Source organism: Balearica regulorum, chromosome 19 (assembly GCF_011004875.1).
Source record: "Balearica regulorum gibbericeps isolate bBalReg1 chromosome 19, bBalReg1.pri, whole genome shotgun sequence".
Lineage (NCBI taxonomy): Eukaryota > Metazoa > Chordata > Aves > Gruiformes > Gruidae > Balearica > Balearica regulorum.
This window is the reverse complement of record NC_046202.1, coordinates 9295967-9309741: the sequence shown is the minus strand read 5'-3', so window position 1 is coordinate 9309741 and position 13775 is coordinate 9295967. Positions and strand designations below refer to the sequence as shown.

Below are 13775 nucleotides of genomic sequence, written 5' to 3'. Positions count from 1 at the left end.
TAAAATCATTGCATGGACTGGTCTGAGACCCCAACATTCCCACTACTACAAAAACACCCTGGCACTTCCAGAGTCTACACGATGCCTGCTGTATTACAACAACGAACATCAGTGCTCTTTGCTTCGTTGCAAGACGGTACCTTCAGTGCTCCAGAGCTCCTTCACACTCTGTCAAGACTATTTGGTTTATCCAAATGATCTCTCTCTCAAATCAAACACTTCCTCCAACAGCAGTGCTTCCAACTGTACTGTATTAACTTGGAAATCTCCCAGCGGGCACAGACCAAGCCTGACCTCTTTATCAGCTGATATCAGATCCCTGTATGAATATAGCTGCTTACATTTAGCACAACACAGTATGTTGCTCTGCAGAACTGTAGGTTTGTGTTCTAAGAAAATGAGAGTTCTCCAGGTGTGGGAAGCAAGACAAAACCAAAACAATCTTAAAATAAATCTTTTAAGGGAGAACAGTTATGGCTCCCCTGGGATGAGGCATATTAAATATACAAAATATACTATAAAAGTTAGTTCTATTTTCTTACTCCCAGTTCACAGAAGACCCCAATCCAACTTACCTGAAAGTCAAGGCAAAAACTCTTCCCCTCTGGGCTAACAGCTTTAAATTGAGCCCAATAGGTATCAGTAGCAACTGTATGCACAGACCTAGATCAGGGTAGAGAGGAGAAATACAGGGCTCCTTCTCATTTAGACCATAAACAAACAGTCCTCTGGTTACCACACTTGAAAATTAAACTTACAGGCTCAGTGAAAAGCAAGAATTAAAGTGAAGTAGGTTTTCCACTTACTACCAAAAGCTTTTAGTGTCACTGCAGAGGGGGAGGAAGAAAAGCAAGCTACTCATGAGGTACTGAATGTAAGTACATACCCCTCTTCCAGCAACTAGCAGCCATTAGATGTCTAATAATGGCATTAAAATAACTGTTAATATAATGCAAATGTTCATTTCCCTCTTTCAAAATTCCAGATATGGTGTTAACTAAAAAAGCAAAGGCAGCAAGACTAGCCCTTCTGAACTATTTGTGCATGAAACACAGTACAGTGCAGATGCCTGCTACGTGAGATTGCATAGCTGGTATTAGGAGGAAGTTGTTGTTTAAAAGAATTACACAATACCAACAAAAATCCCATCTTCCACTATAAAGAGCTTGAATGAAATTCTGAGGTTTGAGGAACATGTGCAGGGGGAGATGGACAGGCTATGTTAAAAACTGTTAGGACTTTGGGTGGAATGATAACTACTTCTCTAAAATCTGTGGGAAACCTTTCCCCTCATTATTATAATAAATTACAGAAGTGAACACAACCTTGGCAAGAGGTGCTTGAACTACAGCCTAAGGGAAAATAGGCCAGTATCTACTTACAGAACAGACACGCCACAGGCAGCACAAGCCCAAGTTTCTCTTGCAACAACCAGCCCAAGCACCTGCCCTGCCTGAAAGGCCAAACCTTCCTTCTGTGAAGCGGGAAGACAAGATGTGAAAATGAATTGTTATGTTGTGTTAGTGGTCATGCAGTATCATAAAATCAAGATATTAATGAAGACAAGCCAGGCTGGAGAGTTTCCCTGTTCTAGTGGCCTGCACTCACTTGCTGACACGTACCATAAAAAAAGTGCAACACTGGCTCAAGCATTTACCTCCTATCAGCAGCAGGCAAGGACACGTTCCGCTCCCTTTCCCTTCCCTGCCCCTTCTCCCCCACCAAAGATTATTTACTTTGCAATCTAGGGCTGTCCAGTGAGAGCGCACACTGTAAAAAGCAGTTTTATAGTTTGGTCCTTGGTGTGTGGGGGACTGGGCCTGGGCACAAGCACATTTTCCTATAACCTGCTCACTGATTCGAGAAAACACTTCCATTCTTGATTGCAAAGGGATTTCCAAATAGGCTTAACTGCTTTCATGAATCAGCCCCTCAGATCGCTGTGACTTCTGAGCCTATCAGATACTATTCTAGCACACAGGAAAAAAGGACCGTCGGAACTTGTAAAGGACTTACATGGGAAATAATCAGGCTCTGGACTATCTCAACTCACTCTGCCTTGGTAAGTAAAAGACCTACCCTTGTCACGACGTTAATCAAGGCTCATTGAACACAGAGCCCCGCTTTTTCATCTTTATTGCTTAAACTGTAGCTGTCCTATACAAACCGCTTAATCCCTAGATCAGTGGCATGCTACAGACGGCTGGAGAAGTTCAGAAAAAATGATACAAAATCAGGTATGGAGGAGGAAATGGGGAAAAAGATTTTGCTCATTGTTGATACGACTTAGAGAGTCTCCTTCTGGCAGAAAGAGAACTCCACCTTGTCCTGGCATTCAGAGCCCCAGATTGCCAGAGAAGTAACCTGGATTTAAGAATGCTTAGCACGCTTGGGGGAAGGGAAGATGACAGTGGTGTGACCTGCTCTGGGTAGGACATGGTGGTCCAAACCACTTGCAGTCATAAATCAAGAACAACAACTACAAAGCATTCTGTCTCGCATTCTGGATCAGACATCCGAGATACCAGGGCCATGGGAGGTGCTCTGGTGTACGAAGTCATTCACTCAAAAGGAAACCCCATGAATTTTAAATAGAAAACAGGAAAGCATCCAGAATATGAGTTCCTCTGTTCTAGCAAGAAGAACAGTTAAGCAGGTGCAGTAGGAAGTGAAAGATGAAGATTTGGTTCAGTTATGCATAGCACAGATGAGGAGCGAGACAGTATCTACTCAGGTAGAAGATAATGGTAGAAAAGAAACATGTGGCACCAGCAACTCATGTAATACACACATATTCAAAGTTGGCATCCAGAAGAGGTGGTCTCTATGTGGAATAAATAAAAAATGTTAGAGCAGTATATGCTATCATCATAAGCCAATGACAAGAAGATGGGAGTCAAAGGGAGTTAAAAGAAAAACCTTCAATTTAGCAAGTCTGATTTATCCCATCATTGCATTCCACTATTTCAAGTCCCCTACTCACTGCACATGCTTATAGCTGGGTTGGTGCAATCACAGCACACCAGAGCTGCTAACAGATTTGCAAGATTGCAATCTTGTGCAAGGTTACACTAGGTTGGCTCAAGAGGTAGGGGAACTCGAGTAGGTAAAGGTTCTGCTTTTCAAATGAACAGAGGTTTTAATTGGAATTGACCCTTACAGGAAAAATGAGCCCACAGTACTTAAGAAAGTACCTGGCATTGCTAGGCTTCCTGGGAAACCAGGGGCTGAGAGGCATTTGGAAGAATGCCTATCTCTCTCTACGTGAGAAGAGACAAGTTCTTTCAGAGCCCCAGCCATCTATGATTATTCACCTTTAATGAGTCCTTCCAGATTTGTCGCTTCCTTACATTTCCTTGCTTCTGACCTCACGGTATAAACTTTTGGTTACCAGGGTTTTCTCTAATGACATCCCTATGCTCTTTCTGCAGACAGACACTTTCCCCCTCTGCATTTCAGTGGAATCCTTGCCATACCCTCCATTTGATGCCTCACAGTTTCCACTTGCAGAAGTCCCCACTGTTTTATGTGCCTTCCCCGGAGCTTGAGCTGCCTAGGCAAGAAGATTAAGGTGCCCATTAACAAGGACCAAATCTCTGGGTCTAAGCATTAACCTAGTTGAATGCTGCATGTTCAGGAACTGGACCGCTGTTCTCATTCTGGCTTTGCCTCAGACCCGCTGTGTGACTTTGGGGAGGTCATTTGTCCCATCTGGCTTTCTTGGTTTCCCCATCTGTAGAAAAGGGCAAGCCTCATTATCCCTGCCTATATAAAACATCCTGAGATCTACAGAAGATAAACTGTATTGAGAGCCAGGCACTATTATTATCAGAGCTCTGGTGTGCTAAATAGACACTGGCAAGAGACACAAAAGCAAAATAAATGCAATGGCAAGGAAAGCAGACAGAGCAATAAAGCAGAAAAATTGAAGAAAGAAGGGGAAAAAACCTACTGAAAACCAGAGTACAGCTCTGGGGCACTACTCCTGTGGTCTAAGTATATATGGAAGGAGAACACTATTTTGATGCATTTCTACAAATCCAGTTATCCATCTCCTCAGTCTTTGTGTTTTTAGAGGCCTGTAGTTTTGGTGAGTCCAAACTGCTGCTCCTAACTCCACACATAGGAAAGACTTTTTGTATCGTTTGGCTTAGAAATGTATTGACTTACTACAGCTCAAGTAGGCAAGGAGATGCTCCCTCACCTTTTGAGATCAGCCAGGATTATCCTTTCTCCAGCTGGGAAAAGCAACCAGTAAGAAATGAAAAGAAGAAAGCTCGGATGCAGACCTGTAGGACAGTTAAGAGAACTTAACTAATATTTATACAGCTGTGTACGTAGTGCTTTAAAAAGGAAGATCAGCACAGAATTATAGCATCATCAAGAGATAAGTGAGGCTCTGGAGTCAACATAGTTATATGCCTGTTACTCTACAATGCTACTGAGCAAGCAGCAATTGCAATCCATCTGTCAGCGTGTCCTTTGCTGTCAGTGGATCCTTGCTGCAGAGACTACCACATTCTGCTCCTTTCCATTATGGATGAGGCTGGAGTGTCCCTGTGATTTTTCTGTACAGGGAGTTACAGTGCCCCTCTAACCAGTTTTCATTATATCTCCAAGGCAAAGAGCAGCTTGTATCTTGGCATAAATAAAAAGATGACAAAAATTCAAATTCTGTCTTTGCAATTCCTAAGAAACCAGTCCCCGTTGCTTTCCAGAGAGTAGCAGAAGCTGAGAGTATATGTAGTGGCTTTTGAAGGTTTGGAGCGAGAGCTATGAGATTGGCTGTGCTGCAAAGAACGGGTTATGGTGTGAATGCAGGGTCATACATGGCCTGTGGTAGATTACTTTTCCCCTTGCTGTTTGAATTTTCAGTACCATCTCTTCCTAAAACTCTGTGTGCAGCCTTGTTTCTCAGTTAAAAGGATTTTCTTAATTATTTTTTTGAAGGCTGTTTGATGAGTGATATGAGTTGCCAGTGAATACTACATTTCACTCCCCCTCATTAACATTGTAAATTAATTTAGGACTCATTTAGATGCAGGATTAACAACCTGAGGACTAATCCACTCTTTATTCAGAGGACATATTCAGGATGAGCAGTCTTTCGTCTCACATCACCCAGTTAGCAGGACCATCTCTTGGGAATAAGACGATATTTCTGTCTCTCTGCTTGCAGAGGCACTGTTCAAGGTTAAGGTAGAGGTCTGAGAGACATCAGTCCTGGTCCCAGCTCGACTATTGGCTTCCTCTGCAACCTTGGTCAAACGCTTTTACATTCTGCATCCATTTTCCCCAGTTTGCACATTTAGAGAGGTCGGACTTAGAGAATTGACACAAGATTAAATGTAGTATTTATGGTGGTTTAGCCAGCGTGTTTTATTTCACCAGGGTTAAGGGTACATGGGCCATGGGCCAGCTGCCAACACAGAAACTTGTTAAGCTGAAGTAATACATTTAGTAAGTTTTCAGTTATGTGCGCCCACCCTTCTTACGTGAAATGGTGTTTTGTTTTGTGAGCACTCTTTTCCTGTGATGGCACTGCGATTAATACACTATTATCTATATTGCAGGGGCAAAGCCAAGCCGTCAGTTTTCAGATCAGCAAAAAAACCCAAGAGAAAACGTTGGTTTTCTTAAAGCAACAGTTATCAGTTACAAAACTCTTGACACCCTCAGCAGCAATCTTGCAGTATTTCAGTGATGCTGTTTTCGGATGCCCTGTATGGTTGCTAGAGAAATAAATAACACTTCTTGCAATTAACAAATGAAATGCCCTGTTGGAGCTTAGCTCTTACTTGCTGTCAGTAAATCATCTGCAGAAGGATTTCATCCACTGAGGGGAAAGAAGATTAAATATATGCTTTGGAAAGTGTCGTTTTCCACCAGAATATTTTCTTGAAGGCACTTCATGTCTAATGATACATTGAGGACCTGTTCCTCTGAGTACAATAAATAAATACAAATAATTACTGTAGAAAAGAGCCTGACGGACAACCAGTGCCACTTTGGGCATAACTGATTGATGCTACTTATAATCAGTAGCACTTGTAAACCTCAGGCCTTCTGTTCTTGACGTGTGCTGCACACATCAGCTGAGCTGAACTCTGCTGTCCCACAAGGAGAGCATTTTTAAAGCCCTAATACAAACTGTTATTAATTGTATTGCAACATTACTAAGAAGCTGTAACCACAGATGAGGACCCTGCGGTGTCATGGGTTGCAGAAAATAAAAAGGAGGAGATACTGCAGTGGTTCACATAGTTTGAAATCAAAGGCCAACTGACAGAGCTCCAGAACATTCTCAGCTCTAGTGTGATCATAAAGAATGAATGATTTTATACACTTTATTGTTGGCTACAGTTTCATGGACAAGCTCCTGACTGGCATTTGGTATCCACTGTGATAGCATAAGAAAAAAAGCATGGGAAAAAAAAGGTCTTTCTGGAACACTATTTCTAATCCTAGTTGAATTCTAATTTTTTCAGAGCTGTAATTGTTCCAGTGTGGTTCCCTCAGACAGATGACAGTGAGAAGACAACCACAGCACCACAAATCTATGACTCCAACTTATAATTCTGTAGGAAGTTTCCAAACCAGACTGTTTCTCTCCTTAAAATACTGTATTTGCTCTCTGGCTAGTCCTTTCAACTCTCCATAAAGATCAAATGTGCTGTCACAACTACATGAGACTGCTACTCAACATCATCAAACCCAGCCCATTGCCAAAGGCACTCCTCTAGTCCACCTCAGAACTAGAGGCCAGAAAAGCTAGGTTTGTCCTGGGGTTGTACAGTTCTGTCTGCAACATTAAAATGTCTGCTACATTAAAAAGACATCACAATTGCAATAATCCTTCTTCCTTAAATACAAGGAAAGAAATGTCTGAAGCTAACAGCACCAAAATCAGAGGGATATTGTTAATACGTGAGCTGTCAATGAATGCGATCATTGTTAGCCTTTCCTGCAGTTTTCATCCTCGGGTACTTGTCCTGATGAGTTTTACATTTTCATGACACACTGTACTCCCAATTACTGTACATTTGGCAGATTCTCTGTAGAGCACATGAAGGGCATCATACATCACACTCATTACCGACCTACAGAGAGTTAAGAGAAGTGAGAACAACAAGATCCTGCTGTTGGTTTGTCATGAGTTTTCTGATCTAGGGGAAGTAGCCATCTCCTATTTGAATTTAGTTGTCATAAATAATATCATTAGGTTTGTTTGCTTTTGGCCCATTCTGCCCTCAAGTCATTCTGAGCCCTGATGTCCTGCCCACCAGCAAGTCAAAACCAAAAAACCCCTCATGTTCATTCATCTTTCTCATAAGAGTATATTTCACGGCCAATGTGCCCAAGGGCCATAACTGAAGAAATCTGAAAGCACTCCTCTGAGAAGAGGGAGGTTACAAAAACCAGCAAGAAAACAAATACTCTTACCTGTCTGTAATAAGCCAGCCCCACTGTCTTTGACTCCAAAGTGCTGCTGGATGTCTAGTAACACACCTACAAGGAAAACAGAGAAGAAACTCAGTGCCTTCAGCCTTTGAAAAGCATACAACTCAAACCTTTTGTGAAGCATCAGCAAAGCTTCAAATTCCAGTAGTTTAGACACATAACTTCTAAAGTTTGCACACTGGCTTCTTTGCTACATGTGCACACTCAATAGTTTTGGGCTACTACAATAAAAGCGGAGGTAGGTAGATATAACATCGTGCAAGGAGTTTGGGAATTAAATCCTCATGCATGAGAAACTGGTCTTCCCTTTCTACTTAAATAAGATCAGGGTTTTCTTTTTGTTTGTTTTCTGCAGAATCTAGATACCTTACTTCTGTTATTTCACAGAAATATAGGGAAACTTATTGTACGCCTTAGGTGTGTCAAATGGTTTGACAAGACAGACAAATTGAATCCAAGACAAGTTGTAGCAAATCTCTGTTGGGAGGAGATGTGACACATTGATAGGAGCAATGATGGAAGTTTTCACATTTAACTGGTTCTGGGGGGTTCTCATTTCCAGAACAAATGTAGAAAATAAATTTAAAATAGTTTAGTAAAGGTCGGTAAGTGACCAAATGCTTAGCTTTAAAACAACTACAAGGAGAACCAAAACCAACCTTTTCTCATCCCTGAACCACCAATATATTAATTGGTATAAGCAAAATTAACGGGTTTTGTAGTATTTACATATTCAGACATGCTTTTGTAACCAGCTAGCCACCAGGGAAAACCCACAAGAGAGCTTTTATACCATCTTGGGGGACACACATTTGCCAAGCTGTAGATGGTCCAGTTGTGTCAGACACAGATTCATAGGCCTGAACATTTGTCTAAACAAACTGCACTCTGACTTCTTGGGTCTGGAACAGAGACAGTTGCTCTCTAAATATCTGGGACTTCCATATTTAGGCTACTGTCTTCCCCAAAACTGAGGATGTGCAAGTTTCTTTTTTTAAAAATGAGAAACACCAGTCTCCAACTATACTGAACATCTATAAAAGTTCACCTCCAGTTCAAAATTTTATCCGAGGCTTTATCCAAAGTGACGCTGCTCATCACTGTAGGTCACAGGAATCAACTAAGCACCAACCTGAACTCACTCCCCATAAATATCTTAGCTTTTGGGACTGCTAGGATCACACTAAATGACAAACACGAAGAGATGAAAGACCCAGAGATAACTATTCCCAGAAGACATCTGGGACAATGCCAAGAAAACAGACAGAAATTAAAGGCACTAAAGGGGAAAAAAAAAAAAAAAGACACAGAGAAGGAAGGAAGGGAAAAGCAAGAAAACTCATTTGTCCTATTCCACATTACTTGTACATCGCTGTTCACTCAGGGCAGCATTCAGGATGACTTTAGACTACCAATATCTGCCCAGTAATATTAGTTCAACCTCCTACAACAATCCCCACTTCCATACTCTCTCTATCAGACTGTTTAGCCCCGAGCAGAGAAGGCTTCTCGGGGTGGGGAAGGGTGTGAATCTTATCAATGCATATCAACACCTGATAGGAGAGGGGGTAAAGAAGTCAGAACCAGGCTCTTCAAACTGGTGCCTGGTGAAGAGAGGCAAAGGGCACAAACTGAAATCCAGGAAATTCCATCTAAACACTAAAAAACCCCTTTTCATTGTGAGGGTGGTCAAACACTGGAACAGGTTGTCTAGACAGGTTGTGGATTCCTTAACCCTGGAGATATTCAAAACTCAATAGGACGCCATCCTGAACAACCTGCTCTAGTGGACCCTGCTTTTAGCAGAGAATTTGGGCTAGATGATCTCCAGAGGTTGCTTCCAACCTCAATTATTCTGTGATTCTGTGATATTCTGAAGTATTAAGTGCCTGATTACATTCAGAATGACACAGTGTTGCCCTGGCCTTTCTTTTCCTTTAGAGCATTGCTGTCTACTATAATTCCAACAGGAACTTCTTAGCTTCCTCTTGGATAGCACATTTACCTCCATTTTCCAACTGCCCTGGCATTTCTTGGCCGTCCTTCCCTCATTTGCTCCATTAATAACTGAGATATCATTATCCAGGCAATATCCGATGAAGAAAAATAAATTTTGCATTTGCCTAGCAAAACCCTCTGTGGCTTAGACAACTTACATACTCCTCTTGGTGTCCCACCCTTTCAGAAAAAAAGTTCTCTTGCAACCCAACCTAGAAACCTTACTTAGCTTAACCAGCTCTGAACACCTTCAATTTGTGCTCCATTATTGGATTATCTCATTGATCCCAGACTGCCAATATCAAGTGAAGCTCAGCAAGTCAGAACAACTTGTGGGTACTATAATCCCAATTTCATAGAAGATAAACCCATCAACATTCTCAAGAAGAACATGGAAGGGAGGAAATACCAAATACAATGTTTGATTATGCTCTGTTATCATCACCTACAGCTGAGCCCCAGACACTCCAGCTGGAGAAGCCAAGTCAGAGGGATCCAGAGGGATTTCCTTACTTTTACAGACACATTCAATACAAGACTTAATCCAAGCAGGTACATCACTGGGTGGTCAAAGTGATGCCCATTTACCTCCTGATCCATGGGCAAACGGCTTGCTGTAGATGCCATGCTCATGTTCAGCCCATCAACATGCAGCTTCTTTTATTTCAGCAACAAAGGGCTAAGATTTGCACGCACCTTTCCTTCAGGAAGGGGCTTCAACTCCCACTGACATGATAATAGATTTTCATTTTAATAATTAAACTCTGTGAAACATGCTGCGAGTATATTACCTGAAATCTGCAAAGAAAAATAAAGTAGTAAGGGACACTACAACTGTACTGTTCCCAGCAAACACTAGTTAGGATGGTAACTGATGAAAAAAAATTTACCCTGAAGCTAGTGCAGACAGACTGCCTTGATCTTGGTTTTATGGTAGAAACCTCTGTGCTGAAGTGATCACCAAGCAGGACTCATACCTTCTAAACTAGCAGGTGCACAAGGGTGAAGAGCAAGCCAATAACCGAATCTCACCTGTGCAAGAAGCAAAATGGCACAACCTACTGTCCTGCCACAGGAAACCAAAGGGACTGATTCAGTGATGGGAAAAGGGAGATTAAGAGCTGTAAGCCCTGCCTTATTGCAACTCTCTGAGGAGGCAGATCCTTTGAGCAGGGGGGGTGGACTAGATTATCTCCACGTGTCACAGGTCCCTTCCAGTCTCAACTCCTCTGGGATTCTGCACTCCTAATCCCATAATGGATGACACGTCCAGAAGTCCCTCCAGCACCCCAAAAGGTGCCTGCCCTGTCTACAGCAACATATCCCCAGCCATGCCAGAACACCAGAGAGGCACATTAAACCACCAAAATTTACAAGGAGCAGGAGCCTGGGATGTGATGGAAAACATAGCCTCAGAAAGAAGAATTTTTTTGGATTTGCATCAGAAACCAGAACAGCAAGTGCAAAAGATTACAATGGTGCCTACACAGTAAAGCAGAGGAGGTCTTCCAGTTCATTACAAAGAAATTATCCATCCAGTGACAACAGCTTTACAGTTCTATAGTCCTTTTTTCCACAAGAGATCATCATGTGTTTTACAAGCTTGAAGTACCGTACCACAAATGAAATATATTTAAGTCACTGAAGTGCAGCCACCTTGCATTAAGCATACAGCTTTATTCTGGTGGTGGAGAGAGAAGTGGCTTCTGTGGATAGTCAATGCAACAGGACAATATAGAACCAGAATGGTAAGTCCTGTGTGAGCTTAGAAGAAGGTCTCAGATGATTAAGAGAGATCTGCATGTCTAATTGGCATGAATTTCCTACTCCAAGTTTATTTTGTATTCTCTTTGGACTACAGGTGTTTTGATATGGGATTTAGAACATTAAATTAGAGGCAGCAACAAGCAGATGATGCAACACATCTATGAAGTGATAGGAGTTTCTCTCTGCTGTGGGAGTTTTCCTGCTAGGCACGCTCACATGGGAAGACACTCCTCCTCTCAAATTTGCTCAGCTCGGTTTCTACCTCACCATGGCAATGACTCACCCCAAACTTTAATAAGATTTAGGGATACAATTAAGCAATGATAGACCAGGGGAGAATACAGGAAAATGACAGAGCTTTTGACTTTCCCTTCTGCTTCTAGATGATGGGAAGGCAGAGATAGCCGGAGCCAGGCTCCAGACCGATAATGTTGCTTGTGGAGATGTGCTCCCAGGTGTCTCACAACACCTGATGCAATCCAAGAAAGGGAAGCTGCCACATGTGGCTGACAAGGCCTTTCTTGGATTAAAGTTCATACCTATGTCCCAGGAGGATCTCAAAATAGCCATGAACAGCTAACAGGCACCACTCTTCCTCAGACAGCCCTCAGCAGGGCTGATGGCCATCTGGGATGTCTTTATGATTACATGGCACATGTTAGTGCTATCACCTTAAGGACGTTTGGCATTTTCAGGACTGAACAAACATAGAGGAAACATGGTGCCAACCTTCCAAAGTATCTTACCAGCTGAACCAGACACTGTTAATGCTGATGTAGAGCTTGGAACTCAATGAGATGAAACATGGGCAGCACCTAGCCAGGAGTGCTGATCAAGATGGGCACAGAGACAGGACTTACTGGGGAACCCAGACAGATGAACGACTAGTTATTTCAGCCCTATCTAGGTCACTTTACTAGGCCTGCCACGCTAGTCTAAGGAACTGACAAAGACACCAAGGTAGTTATCGGATTTTTGTGGCAAGGGGTATGATGAGGACTTTTAAAAGCAATTTGGAGGATAAAAGGTCTTTGGGTGTGGAGTGTTAGATAGGGAGGGAATGTCAAGTAAATGGGGAAGAGGAGCGTGGATGACCTCATCCACTCACAGTCTCAGAGGGTTTCTGGGATCCAGTGCAGGATCCAGAATAGTACTGCCATTTTTGATGGCTATTTCACAAGTAGTGAATATAAAAGATCTGATTCTGAGACATTTGGAATGCAGGTCCACATTTAATGGCCTAACATCTCTGATTTAGGAGAAATGCTTTGGGAAGGGCAAATTTTCCTGGAAGTGTGTGGTTCAGGCTTCAAACAGGGAGGTAGGCGGTACCTGATATGGGGTAAAAAGATGCTCTGAACAGGTAGTCATTTTAGTACAGATGTTTCTTATGTTAACCATCGTTCACAGAACTACTCCATAGCAGATCTAGCGTGCAGAGTGCCTTGGTTATCCTTTACATTTAAAAGAAACATGGGCTCTTCACCTAACTACTGCTAACTGTGTATATGAATAAAGAGTCACCATGGTAAGAAACAGCGTTCATAAGCTAAGCCACAATGAAATCACAATTTCAAAGCAAAAAGGCATTAGAGCTTCCCTGGGAGAGCCCTATTTTCCGCCCACTGAAACAAAACATCATGATTTGATTTCAAACTGCTTCCGAGGCAGGTGCAAAATATAGACTTAGCCTGTGCACCAAGCACAAAGCTACAGAAACAAAGCCACAGGTTTTCAGCTCACCAAGCCTTGCATCAGAAATGCCAATACACATTCTTTAAACACTGCATGTGTGCCCCAATACCATTGGCCAACATAACTACTTAAGAAGCACATCCATTTTTAAAGGTATCTTTTAATGGGGAAAAATTATGGTGCTTGAAAGGAACCAGTACACAACTTTCCACACGATGCAGGATGGGCACTGACAGCACCCTCTCTCCTGCCCCACTGCAGCCCTGGACTTGCACCTCTCTTTGGGGAAGCTTCAAAGGAGGAGAACCCCATTTCACACACTCTTGGCTCCCAAAGAGCCTGAGCAGACTTTGTGCTGACAACTCTTTGTCCTCCATTACTTCTTGCTACCTACCTCTCCTCTTTATCAAGGCATTTTCCTTCCCAGGCTATACTCCCTGGTTCTTCCAGGACCAGCTCCCTCAGGTGGAGGGAACTAAGCCAGGATAGCCAAGCCCAGGCCTCCTAGCCATTAAAGGCACAAGCCAGGCTCTTCCTCATGCCTGCAGCCATACTCAACCACCTTCAAATAAGGCATTAAGGAGACATAGGAATGGTGTACACACCTGTCTGTTCAGAGACATGCGAAAAGATTAGGTGGAGAGAAGTTTATTCTGAGGTCTCTGTGATTATATCTTCACTGCAACCCCAAGGTGTGACTGCAGTTCACACACAGATCCTAAGCTTCAAACAAGCTGGCTTCAGCTCAGCCACCCACTATCTATTAAACACTAGCTTCATAATTTGGACCCTATTTAAATACTCAGCTGCAGAAAACCACTGTGGTAGCCCTGCTGATATTTGTACCTCAAGAT

General features: G+C 42.5%; 1 protein-coding gene across 3 annotated transcripts in view; it reads right to left on the bottom strand.

Annotated features, from left to right (window-relative positions):
* The window catches only part of LOC104630112 (SPNS lysolipid transporter 2, sphingosine-1-phosphate), a 140734-nt gene that overhangs the window by 95083 nt on the left and 31876 nt on the right, over nt 1-13775 (bottom strand). For all 3 annotated transcript variants that reach the window (XR_012838366.1, XM_075771426.1, XM_075771425.1), the window contains exon 2: nt 7444-7509. Coding sequence is in view for 2 of the 3 variants with exons in the window: in XM_075771426.1 (XP_075627541.1) it covers nt 7444-7509 (66 nt within the window). In the remaining variant the exon portion in view is untranslated. The remainder of the gene's footprint in view (nt 1-7443; nt 7510-13775) is intronic.